Below are 13,682 nucleotides of genomic sequence, written 5' to 3'. Positions count from 1 at the left end.
TTTCACGCTTCTCACTGTTTGCGACATCATACTTTCCGTTGTAAGGTGGTATGATTTTGCAGGTACATTCAGTGATATATGTAGATACTGACTGCGAAGTGTATTGCGAATAGAGTTAGTAGGCCTAATAAGGAAGTAATAAATCAAAACGCCATGCCTGTTGTTGAAGTTTTACTACGCTCTCTTTTAAGCATGAGCTAGTTTTTCACGCGTCTAACTTCCTATGACGTCTTATTTCCTGAGCTATGTGTTCCATAATGATATAACTTTATGCACGTACATTAACTAGTATATGTATATTCTTTTTGTAAACTGTGTTGCGAATAGAGTCGGCAGTAAGAAAGTAATAAATTAAGTCATCCTGTCTGAAGCTGAAGCTGTACTGCTTGAACAGCGAAAATGTAGTAAGCGATAAACTTCTTTCCTTTCATCTTTTTTTTTTGTGGTTGGGGGGGGGGGGGGGGGGGAGTGGATGGGTGGTGTCAGCGAGAAGAAATTTCGCAAAGGTTAGAAATTATGTGTAAATTTTGTTGGAAGTCGCAAAGCCTCTCATTCTTTAATACTAGATGAATGAAGTTTGTGTATTTGCTCTGCTTCAAGACAAACCCACGGCTTCTGACTGTAATCCTAGTCTTACTTAGTTAAACTTTTAAAGTGAGATTATACCTCTTAATGCGTAGATTACGACACCGTTTTAAAATTTTAAATTCGGCCAATAATTACGCTAAACACTGAAAATCAAATTTTTGTTGCCCCTAGAAGCCGTTAGACAGGCAATCTGCAACTGATTCGGGGTTTCGGGACAGTCGCTTCGTAATATTGATGCTGCACTTTCTGTACGTTAATGTTTTTGGTAAAATTTTAGTGTGTTTACCCAAGGCACTACGCCTAGTTTGTATAAAAGTGGCGTATTTGTTTACTTTTGTAATAATGCTTGTTTCATCCAAGTTCTCCTTGCCATACAACTCACGTCACATTATATCCCCAGAATTTTGTGACTGTGGAGAATCTTGACATAGGCTAGCAGCATTGCTCGTAACATTTCCTAAATTTTCAAAAGCGTAAGATCATACTTTTGCTGTGATTGTAAACTTCTTTGCTAGGTGCGAAGTATGGCGAACTGTGTTTTTCTCATTTGAGTGTTCTAAAACAATTCTTTCAATTTTTGACAGCTGCGATGGGCATTACTCTAATAACTGTTTTTGCAGCTTTTTGCCAAATTTGAAATGAAGCATGATTTGAAATTAGAAAATATTGATTACAGACAGAAAGGCAGGTCATTTCTTGTCAATAGAGATATTAATAAATGGGTAAAACGGTCACCTATTGCCAGTAGCATGTTGCTTATCTAATGGCTTCGAAGGCCACAATACTTTGATTTTCAGTACTTTATACAATTATTCAGGATTCAAAAATTTGAAATGCTATTATAAAGTTGTCAATAAAATGTATAGTCTTATGTTAACGGTTTAATACAATAAGAATAAGACAAGTATTAAAGTCGGAGACTCTGCATATGTCATGAGGCAGAATGGCTCACGGAGCGCAAATTAGACAGGCTTTATTCATCCAGTATTTGGGAATGAGGGCACTTAGCGACTTCCAGCAAACTTCACTCATCCTCCTTTCTGCAGTATCTACAGTATCTACACATATCACTGAATGTACCTGTAAAATCATATCATTTTACGACAGGAGGTATGATGTCATAAACAGTGAGATGCTCGAAAATCTTGAATTTGCCTGAAATGGAGCGTGAATTACTCATACTATATTCATCCAGTGTTTCATAATAAGAACGCTTAGAGAATTCCAACAAACTTTCAGCATAATTTCAAACTTTTCCTAAACTCTCCTACATATATATTTAACAACAAATATGTAACGCATTAACTTATTTGCAAAGTAATCAAATATATGCGGACCTTTTTAAAGCGACACCCCTAAAAAATAATGAAAAGAAAAAAGTTCATGACTTACGACATTTTCACCTTTCATACAATAAAACTTCAACACCAGCCATGACATTTTTATACAGGTGAATTACTGGAACAATTACTAGTTTTAAATTTTTCCTTCAAATCTTTATTAAAGATCAAAATGATGGTCTATGAAGCTGAATCTTGTTATACATTTGATCCTGGTTAATAATCTTGCAAAAATTTGGATATTTATGGTGAGCAGATGATAAACTGCTTTGGGAGAAATATGTTTCAACTACATAGTGAGGAAGGTATTAATATAATAAACATACTGTTACCCAACAACTTGGTTGTGTTCTACTGGCTCAATAGCATTGGATGTGAGTTCTGAATGGGGGTTTCCGTATTTGATACAAAGTTTTTCCTTGATTTCAAATTCAGATAAAAGTTAACAGTATGCTACAAACATTTTTCGTAAAATTAAACTTTTTCCAGAACATTTCTTTATTATCCATCTTCAAAAGTTTTGGATTATGCGTATATTTAACATGAAGACTGACGCCACAAGCAAATAACTTAATTTGCAAAGAATATAAACATGCATTCGGGTATGAAAAAATGCAGGCTAAAAATCCATTGACTGTACCAAAAGAATGGAACCAGCCACACAAACAAGACAGATTATGAATTTCTACGAAACCAGCACCAAAGCTAAAACTGAAACAATAAAATGAATCTGTGTAACACAGATTTCATACCAGCCAGAAAAATTTGTAGGTAAAAAGTTCACTACTAGATATTTGGGATGGCAGAAAAACTCAACAAGGCCAGAACAGCTTGGTGTGACTAGCCGGAAAGAGACCATTTTGAGACAGTGTGAAAGTGTAGAGGATATTCCAACAAAAACCGAACAGCCGCCACAACGGGATCATGGAATGGTTCCCTTCAAAAGTAATCGCCTCACGAGTTAAGACATTTATCCTACTGGGAGATGAGATGACCAATTCCTGTTTCGTGGAACGCGATCGACCGCTGACGGATCCACAGCCGCAGCCCCTCTCGTAATTTTTCGGCCGACTGAAGCCGACGTCTGTTACACGATAACGTCCGCCCACTCACTTCCAATCGGACATAGGTTACTCTTAAGCGATTTGGGTAGGAAACAGTGCAATATCCTCCGTAGACCGGGATCTTTCACGTGTGATTTTCACGTATTTGGCGACCAGAATAAAGATATACATGGACGCGTGTCTATTTGTTCTGAAACCTGCTTGATATTCAGCAATTTTGCATTAAATTTGTGCTCGGTGCAGGAGACATTGAGATAGGATACTGTACGAGACAGACAGAAGGGAAATCCCTCCACAATCATAACATACGCCCTGTCACCCTTCTTATGAAGTGGATGTATCAGTTCAGTTTTCCAGTCATCCGAAATTTTCTCGGTTTAGCGAAAGTTCTGCATGATCAACAAACTTTCTTTGAAATTTTTTAGACTAGCTGATTTCAAGAGTTCTGCAATTTCGTTTTCACCAAAAGTTTGTCAGTTTTAATGTTTTAATCTGTCTAGCAATTTTGTCTTCATTTGGTGCTAGTGAATCCGGATTCGTTTTTAGGAAAAATTCTGATGGAAATCTTTCTGTGAGTTCAGAGCAATTAAGAAATTTTCAAAAATATCTGTAAAGTTCTCTGCAGTGTTCTTGTTTGTTAAGCGCCGGTTGTCCATTTTCCTTCTTGGAGCAGAGATTTTTGGGTTGATGTCCGTTTGGATTTGTTTTAAAAGTTTCATTACATGTCCTAGTGTTGTTGTTCAGGAAGTCTTCTTCAGTTTCAAAGAATTGTTTTCATACTATTTTCTTGTTTGTCTAATTGATATTAAGCAGGTGCATGTCATGTCCATTTTATGATTCGTTGTTATTACATGATTCTGATGTCTTCCGTCACGATTTTACTGCGTGTTTACGATTTTCATTCCATCAAGGGCGTGTTTTCCGTCTTTATAAAGGAACTAGATTTTGAGCAGTTTTAATAGACTTGTGTTTGATTTGTCCCTAACTTTATGCCTGTGTTTTGTCGAGCTCATTCGCTAATGGCAGGAGTTGAATTTTAGCAGTATCAAATTAAAGAACAGCCGTTGTCTTTTTACAGAATTTTGTAGCTTTAAATTTAGTTTCACTCGAGTTAGGTAGTGGTCTGTGTCAATATTTCCTCCTTTACGTACTTTAAATTTAAAACCTCGTCGTGATATGAATACGACATTACGATATGATCAATGTGGAATTCACATACATTCTTGTTGGGTGATTGCAATGTCTCTGAAATTTCTACACAGTACCACCAGTCTCTTTCTATTTTGATTGGTCCAGTTTTGCATTAAAATAGTCCAATTGCATTTTTACACGGTTTTCTTGAATTTTTAATATTCTATTTTCTACCACTTCCCATAACTTTACTAGGTTTCTTTTATTTTCTTGGTTGATTGGCATGTGCACATTAATTACTGTGTACATTTTATTTGCTCTTGGAATTACAAGATTGGGTCCGTAAACATAACTCAGTGTTTATTACTGGAGGTGTTATTTCTAGTTAAGCTCCGACCTCATCTCTGGGAACAGACATCGATCACACTATCGCTTGATCCAAGTCAAACGCAAGGACGATTTTGATAAATGCTACGCTTCTTACTCTAGTTTCGCTATACCGAAATCTTTTTTTCGCCTCAATATCGTTGAAATCTTCGCTGTCACCCTGCCAAGGGGTCCTCACAGGGTTCTACCATATGGAACAGGTGAACCCAGGTTTATTAAGGAGGTTCTTACTCCTCCCCCTCCTCCTTCCTCGTCACATTCACGATGAGACCCCGGGTTTGGCACTGGTAAACCAGAACTGCTGAAGATCAACAGTTGGATGTCATTTCGCAATCAGTTGATACATTATATCACTGTTTACCGTATGCTTCCTTGTTTTGATGACATAAAACGTGGCGGGTGACTGTTCAACTTGAGTTGCGTCGTTATGGCGTTGCCCTTCTATAGTACCTATCTCTTTGCTTCTGTTCTACAGCAGCGTCTCCCGGTGAGGCTTTCATAGATCTATATGCGGTATTGAGAAATTTATGAAGGTGTTTTTCTTGCGCCTAAAGTTAATCTCGATGAGTATTTTTTTAATAAAATCGAGGGCAGATAAAAAAACAATGTAGCCGAACGACATCTCAAGTACTCCATTGTCCGTAACAAGACAACAACTCATTTGCACGTCATCAACAAACCCCACAATAAGAATAATATGCAGAAAATGGCTCAACTTTTACTAAAAAACACACATGGAAGCAAAAACATTTAAGTACGCCGTTCATAAGTAAAAAATAACAATAAAACCACTCAACAGTTTCTAATTTGCTAACATTTTGTATCAGTCTACAGTAACAAACAGGTCTAGGAAATACGGTGAGCGTAGATAAAGTGGGCTGTGTAAAATCCGACCACAGGATTTACAGTTACCCCTGTGAAAGAAGGATTACGTATGAGAATGTAAGAAGAAATTGCTAAAGGACGAGTCCCACTGGTCTGTACCAAAACAGCTATTAAAATGCATATGAATTGCTTCTGGTATCTTAGTGTAAATAATGAAACTACTTATGATGTTTTTCTTCCTGCATGTCACAGCCCTGATTTTTGTTTTCCTCAAAGTTCTTTTCTTTCTTCATCGGAATTACACAGTGTTTGTTGTAACTTGAGACAATTAAACACTTCGACAACGACGCATAGTATGAAACAAATAATTTGGGTATAAAGTTAATATTAGTACAGACGTCATCTGACTGTGCTACAGGTAGCCACCTCCTGACCACCCTTCCTATGTGAGCGGGATCAACTTTGTATTTCAGAATGACACCCTCTCCCCTCAATTTCAGTTGCATTTTCGGATTGTATACCTAAAATTAAAAAAAACGTACGGTTTACTCAAACCATTCTTTTCCATTAGTGGCACATTTCGGTGTATTCGACAAATATCAAGAGTTTTTGCAGTTAAGAACCGACGCATCTGATTCTACATTTCATTTACGAAGTAAATGTAAACCTTTATTCTAACGCTTGATATTTATGTTAGAAATTTGTTCCAGTGTTGCAAATTTGGTTGGACAGTACAATATAATTAGCCATTTCAATGCCTAGTTCGAAAATACATTTAGCGTGATCCAGAAACAACGAAGTGGATATAATGGTTTTCTCTTCTCATTGAGATGTATGATATCGGCGAATCTCCTTGCCTCTCATCACTGGGGTGCTTGATTTCGTTTTGATGGGAGTAAGAAACTATTACTTCCATGTCGTTGTTCCTGGATCAGACTGAACTTAGTTTTTAGGCAGACGTAACCATATTGTACTGCACAATCAAATTTGAAATATAAAAGAAATTTCGAACATAAATACCAACCGATAAACACAAAGACGTAATTTACATCGTAGATGAAATGTAGAATCAAATGCGTCGGTTCTTAATTGCAAAATCAGGCAAACCTGGTATTTGTCGATTACAGCGCTATCTACCACGAATGGTAAACAATGGTTTGCGCAAACCGAACGTATTTTTCGGCGTAGAATCCAAATATGCAATAAGAATTGGGGATTCCCATTAGAAAATACAAAGCTGACGCCGCCAAATCTGGATGAGTGATTGGAAGGAGGCCAGATGTGGCACACAAATGTCACCTTTACTAATATAAACTTCTCATCGAGACCGTTAATTTTCGCCTGATGCGTCGTTTTCGAGATATGTAGTTGTGTCAAGTTACAACAAACTCCCTGTGTATCACAACTGACCACATGAGACAACTTCGTTATTTTAATGTGAACCTACATAAAAGAACTACAGAAACAGAATTGGGACACTGACTTCTAAAACAATACGAAAAATTTTTTCGTCATACAGAAAACACGTAATGTAGAAAAGGCAGTTAACGTACTTCTGACAATTGTGGGAATTTAGAATCTACGTTTTCCTTCTTAAGGCATCTTTTTGTGGTGTTATGAAGTGAGTATCGGCTCTCTGTCCTTTTTAATCCCTGTTGTACAGAGGGCAAACAAAAATGCGGAAACACCACAAACACAATTAATACTGTGTAGGAAAACCGTTGGCATTCAAAACATCTTCCAGTCGTCTCGGAATTGGTAAATACAGGTCCCTTAAAGGGAGTCTTATATTATTCTTCCCGTAAGTTTATATAATAATGATTTAGGTGGATAGCGATCATGCACCCTTTTCTTTACAGAGAAACACAAATGCTCAATAATGTTGAGATCTGGGACTGTAGTGTACAGTTGAGGTGCAAGGAGGTTACAATTCATCATAGTGCCAACAAAACCAGTGGTGGGCGATGCGAGCTGTGTGAACAGGGGCCCTGTCCTCTTGGAACACAGCAAATTTGGTAGAAAATCCGAGAAATTCTGGTCGTATGTAAAGTACACAAGCGGCAAGACGCAGTCAATACCTTCGCTGCGCAGTGCCGATGGTATTGTTACCGACGATTGTCCCGCTAAAGCGGAGTTATTGAACTCAGTTTTCCGAAATTCCTTCATCAGGGAAGACGAATGGAATATTCCAGAATTTGAAACACGAGCAGCTGCTAGCGTGAGTTTCTTAGAAGTAGATACCTTAGGGGTTGCGAAGCAACTCAAATCGCTTGATACGGGCAAGTCTTCAGGTCCAGATTGTATACCAATTAGGTTCCTTTCAGATTACGCTGACACAATAGCTCCCTACTTAGTAATCATATACAACCGCTCGCTCACCGATAGATCTGTACCTACAGATTGGAAAATTGCGCAGGTCGCACAAGTGTTTAAGAAGGGTAGTACGAGTAATCCATCGAACTACAGACCTATATCATTGACGTCGGTTTGCAGTAGGGTTTTGGAGGATATACTGTATTCAAACATTATGAATCACCTCGAAGGGAACGATCTATTGATACGTAATCAGCATGGTTTCAGAAAACATCGTTCTTGTGCAACGCAGCTAGCTCTTTATTCGCACGAAGTAATGGCTGCTATCGACAGGGGATCTCAAGTTGATTCCGTATTTCTAGATTTCCGGAAAGCTTTTGACACCGTTCCTCACAAGCGACTTCTAATCAAGCTGCGGGCCTATGGGGTATCGTCTCAGTTGTGCGACTGGATTCGTGATTTCCTGTCAGGAAGGTCGCAGTTCGTAGTAATAGACGGCAAATCATCGAGTAAACCTGAAGTGATATCAGGTGTTCCCCAGGGAAGCGTCCTGGGACCTCTGCTGTTCCTGATCTATATGAATGACCTGGGTGACAATCTGAGCAGTTCTCTTAGGTTGTTCGCAGATGATGCTGTAATTTACGGTCTAGTAAGGTCATCCGAAGACCAGTATCAGTTGCAAAACGATTTAGAAAAGATTGCTGTATGGTGTGGCAGGTGGCAGTTGACGCTAAATAGCGAAAAGTGTGAGGTGATCCACATGAGTTACAAAAGAAATCCGTTGGAATTCGATTACTCGATAAATAGTACAATTCTCACGGCTGTCAGTTCAACTAAGTACCTGGGTGTTAAAATTACGAACAACTTCAGTTGGAAAGACCACATGGATAATATTGTGGGGAAGGCGAGCCAAAGGTTGCGTTTCATTGGCAGGACACTTAGAAGATGCAACAAGTCCACTAAAGAGACAGCTTACACTACACTCGTTCGTCCTCTGTTAGAATATTGCTGCGCGGTGTGGGATCCTTACCAGGTGGGATTGACGGAGGACATCGAAAGGGTGCAAGAAAGGGCAGCGCGTTTTGTATTATCATGTAATAGGGGAGAGGGTGTGGCAGATATGATACGCGAGTTGGGATGGAAGTCATTAAAGCAAAGACGTTTTTCGTCGCGGCGAGATCTATTTGCGAAATTTCAGTCACCAACTTTCTCCTCCGAATGCGAAAATATTTTGTTGAGCCCAACCTGCATAGGTAGGAATGCTCATCAAAATAAAATAAGAGAAATCAGAGCTCGAACAGAAAGGTTTAGGTGTTCGCTTTTCCCGCGCTCTGTTCGGGAGTAGAATGGTAGGGAGATAGTATGATTGTGGTTCGATGATCCCTCTGCCAAGCACTTAAATGTGAATTGCAGAGTAATCATGTAGATGTAGAATACGATTGAAGAGCAAACATTGTACCATTGTACCTCATCATCAAAAACAGTCACATATTCCTTGGCATTAATGTAGCCCTGCAAAGTAACCACGGGGTCCGTGGAATACAACGATGTGGCAGCCCAGATCCTCACCGAACCCGCACCGTATCTGACTCTTGGGACGTAAACTTGGCCGAAATTTGGAAACAATGTGAAACAAGACTCAGCCAACAAAATGACATTCTTCTATTGATCCAGGTTTTATGCTTCGGCACCAAGATTTCCCGTTACGGGGATTCGCACCGCTGATGTGTGGTTTTGGAATCCCAGCTCACCCTGCAGTTCCCTGATTCTGGAACTGGCTTCGTGTTGTTTTGACGCTGACAGGATTCGCGAGTGCGATATCCAGTTCTGCAGTGGCTTTTGCAGCTGTCATCCTCCTCTTGTCTGCCACAGTGCTTTACAGTGACCGTCCATCATGATCGCTCAGCACACATTTTCTTCCGCGTTGTGACTTAGCGGGTGATGTTTCTTCGCTTTCCCTGTCAGCGGTGTAAATCTTCTACACGGTGCCTCTTGAAATGCCAGACATGTCGGGTACCTTGGTTGTAGAAGCACTCAGTATACGAGCACCAACAACTTGCCCACGTTCGAATTCTCTGGCTCCGACATAACGCACTCGCAACTACACACAACACTGTTCTGACCACGGCTGACACTTGTAACGTATTGAGGACACTGCACTGGTACCGTTCGTCGTCAACTACAATAGTGCACCTGTAGCAACAAGCATCTGCCTCTATGTTCAGAGAAAATATTTCTCACTGCTTTTCCATATTTTTTTCAAATTCATGTATATTTTATCAAAATTTCATGTTACGCTCATTTTGTTAGCGTGCATGCAGTACACATATTCGTTCCAGGTATACACCCGGTATATTATTCTGCTAACAGATTATGTGGCCAAACTACGAATTTCAGAGGAATATGGAAAAAGAAATCCACGTTAGTTGGTAGCAGAAATTGCAGCAACGTGCGGCATTTGGAAATGCATAAGCTTCGATACAATGGGGTCTCTATGTACTAAGCCATAGCCTATGATTGAAAACCGATGTCTATGCGAGCATGACTGGAACACGGACAGTTGTGGGACTGCGTGACTCGTAAAACAGTGGAGATCAGACAAATCGCTGACCACTTTGGTGTGTCTGCTGTCGTGCGTCTGCAGACGCTATTGGAAAGGGTTGGAGTCACATTCAGAGGAGCGCCACTGGACAGGCGCACGGCCATTGCCGCGAACCCTGTGTCGCCACAGCCGCCATAAAGAAATCGCACCTCTTAGACCAGTTAGTGAGCAACAGTCCCGAACTTCTCGAAACAGTTTACGCAGAAGCGGGTATAAGTGAAAGCATTTGTGCTAGCAGCGCCTACATGTGTTATGAGGAACGCGCTGGGAAAATGTGGACTTAGCAAGAGCGAAAGGAAACAAGTAGGGGAATATCTGGGCAGTCACTAAATATTCAGCATTGACGACAAAAATGTGGAGTATATATGGTTAAAAAGTAAGGGACAACATTCCTTAGATCTGTATGTGCTGAGTAAGGTTGTGAAGGATGGGAAAGCCCCGCTCTGTTTTAGTAGCCGGGTCAGAAAGTTACTACTAAAGTAGCAAAGAGAACTTCGTCACAGATTTAAGCCAATCCATAGCCTTGTTGAAAAGACAAAAGCGGAACGAAGCCAAAATAAGCGTAAAGAGAGTAATGTGAACAGCTTTCAATGAATAGGCTCTGAGCACTATGGGGCTTAACATCTGAGGTCATCAGTCCCCTAGAACTTAAAACTACTTAAACCTAACTAACCCAAGGACATCACACACATTCATACCCGAGGCAGGATTCGAGCCTGCGACCATAGCGGTCGCGCGGTTCCAGACGGCCGGCTCATTGAATTCGAAACTAAAATTTTGCCAACCGTTCTCACCAAACATCCTAAGAAGTTTTACATCAAATCAGTAAGCGGTTACAAATTATCTGTTCAGTAGCTTGGTGACCATACCATTACCCAAACGGAAGATGACAAAGAAGAGCCTGATTCGGTTTTCAAAAACTATTTCACTGCGGAAGACCGTAATTTGGTTCTTTCTTTAGATTATCGCACGAACAGTTAAATGGCAGAAATTGAGACTGATCGTGAAATAGAAAATCAACAAAATTCCCTCAGCAGTGGAAAGGCATTTGGACCGAATGTGATACCTATTGAGACTCTACATAGATTATGCGAAAGAAATTGCTCCCTTTCTATCGGGGGTTTATCGTAGGTCGCTGAAGGAAGGATTTTTTGTTAAGGTATGAGTCTGTTGCGTGACGTCACTATGGACGCTCTGTATATTTGCACCGTGAACTTGTACCGAAGTTCCTGCAACAATCATTTCATTAATATATACGCAATAAGTGTGTTAGTTTTAGTACGACACTTCGTGTAAATTACTTTTCTGTTAACCAACCGATATTAACACGGGGTTACATATGCTGTCCATTCGTATGACGAATGCTACGTGCGATTGTTTCACAATATGCTTCATCGTTCACTCGTGTGGTCGGAATCCGCGCTGCTGCTACGGTCGCAGGTTCGAATCCTGCCTCGGGAATGGATGTGTGTGCTGTCCTTAGGTTAGTTAGGTTTAAGTAGTTCTAAGTCTAGGGGATTGATTACCTCATATGTTAAGTCCCATACTGCTCAGAGCCATTTGAACCATCACTCGTGTGAATGATAGTCAATCATATTAAATTGTTTTTTTTTTTACACTATGTCTTTTTTTAAAAAAGAGAGCATTTTTTGCCTTGTTTTCATGTTCAGTGTCTCAAATTTACGTGTATTGTTCTTTTATGTAGGTTCTTGAAAGCTGTGGAAATGAACCAACAGTGACCTATAAACGATGCAGTTGAACAGTTGAATGAAAAAAGAAACAGCCAGCAGGATAAATGTTTCTATTTAATAATTAGAACGTATATTTTACAACAGAATATTATTGGTGACAGTCTGGTGTCAAAGAACGAAAATACGTCTAGCAGCACAGGATAATGTTTCGTTTAGCCTCATCTTCAATAGCTGATTTTCCATTGGGGGAAATTGATTGAAACTGAGTTATCATGAGGTAGAAAACAAACAACATATAGGCCTGCAATTTCACTTAGTTGCCAGAGATATTTGTATGTATTTATTTGCTGCTGTGCATATAGCAAATCTCAATAATATGCATAATTCCACAATATCGAGCTGAATAAGAGGTCGATGTTTCTCTTTAGTCAACATATGTGCAGAAATAAGTTCTGTTGTTCATGTTAGTACTCTCTTCCTCTTTTTATTTAGCTTTTGTTGTTTAAGTAGTGATATCATTTCTCAGATCTATTAAATAGAAGAGCCCCGTATCATCTTTATTAAAATTATTATAGTTATTGTATACATAGTTTGGTTAATAACTATGGATACGACAATGGACCATGTCTTACTGAAGAGATCATCCGGGCATTTGCCTGAAGTGGTCTTTGTAAACCACGACAAATATCAGTCCAAGACTGGAAGGCCATTAGATGCTTGTCCCATCCAGAACAAGTGTCCAGCCTGTTAGTTATTACACTCACCACTTATCTCGATAGCTCATGCTTGAGAACAGATGTGGTACTTTACTGAATAATGTTCAACAATTATAAAGATGAACTGTCACTGCAGGAAGACACAGTGCAATTTGCAATGCTGCTGACATAACGGGAAGGGAAGGTATGGGGTTCAATACACGCGTTACTTGGTTCTGACGGTAAGACAGATGCATTAGTTTGAAAAGTTTTCTAAACAGGCTCCCTCCGTTTTCACTTAAAGCAGATACTTACTGTCTGTAGTTGTTGGCAATCTCGGCAAACTTCTCGCGTCGTTTCCGGTAAACTGGATCCTTGAATCCCTAAGAACAAGAAATGTACAATAGATCTGTGTTTTAAAGTAATTTTGTTCCGTAAATAATAAGCCGCAAGCGCCGACACATACATAAATTAACTGAAAAAGGAACAAAATAGAAATTAGGAGCACTTGCAGAAGAGGAAAACACAGATCAGCATGATTGCGAATGATTTGTGCATATGGTATTCTACGTAATTGTCGTCAGTTATAACGGCATTGAAGGTCAATATCAATTATTCATTAAAGAATAAAACAAACAAAATTTTCACACACAGACACACACACAGACAAATTATTTCTATAGTTTTGTTTCATATAGGAACAGATCACAACTAAGACGCGATTGATAATAAGTCAGGTATACAGGGTGAACCAGAACACCACCGAAAAAATTTCACAACTTTTTTGAGGATGTTTTCTGAACATTTGGTATAACGCATCTGTGGTCTTCGGTGGTTCGTTACAGAATAATTATATTTCGTATGATTTCTTCCCCTTGTATCGGTAATGCATTGAAAATATCTGCAGAAGAGTGCAAATGTGGACCATACGCGCCGTGCATCTTGCATGTAAACAAACGTGTTCCTTTGGGTCAGGGTACTTGCTGTTGACAAGAGTAATACACACTTTCCTCTTGGTCCACAAGGTTGCATCCAGTACTGCTTCG

At 39.5% G+C, this 13,682-nt stretch overlaps 1 protein-coding gene across 1 annotated transcript in view; it reads right to left on the bottom strand.

Moving 5' to 3' along the window:
* Window positions 1–13,682, bottom strand: part of LOC124612916 (tryptophan 5-hydroxylase 1) — a 270,706-nt gene that overhangs the window by 159,540 nt on the left and 97,484 nt on the right. The window contains exon 5 of the mRNA XM_047141405.1: window positions 12,952–13,019. Within this exon, the coding sequence (XP_046997361.1) occupies window positions 12,952–13,019 (68 nt within the window). The remainder of the gene's footprint in view (window positions 1–12,951; window positions 13,020–13,682) is intronic.

This window comes from Schistocerca americana, chromosome 4 (genome assembly GCF_021461395.2).
Source record: "Schistocerca americana isolate TAMUIC-IGC-003095 chromosome 4, iqSchAmer2.1, whole genome shotgun sequence".
Classification (NCBI taxonomy): Eukaryota; Metazoa; Arthropoda; class Insecta; order Orthoptera; family Acrididae; genus Schistocerca; species Schistocerca americana.
The sequence above is the reverse complement of the archived record's forward strand: the minus strand, read 5'-3'. Positions and strand labels throughout refer to the sequence as shown.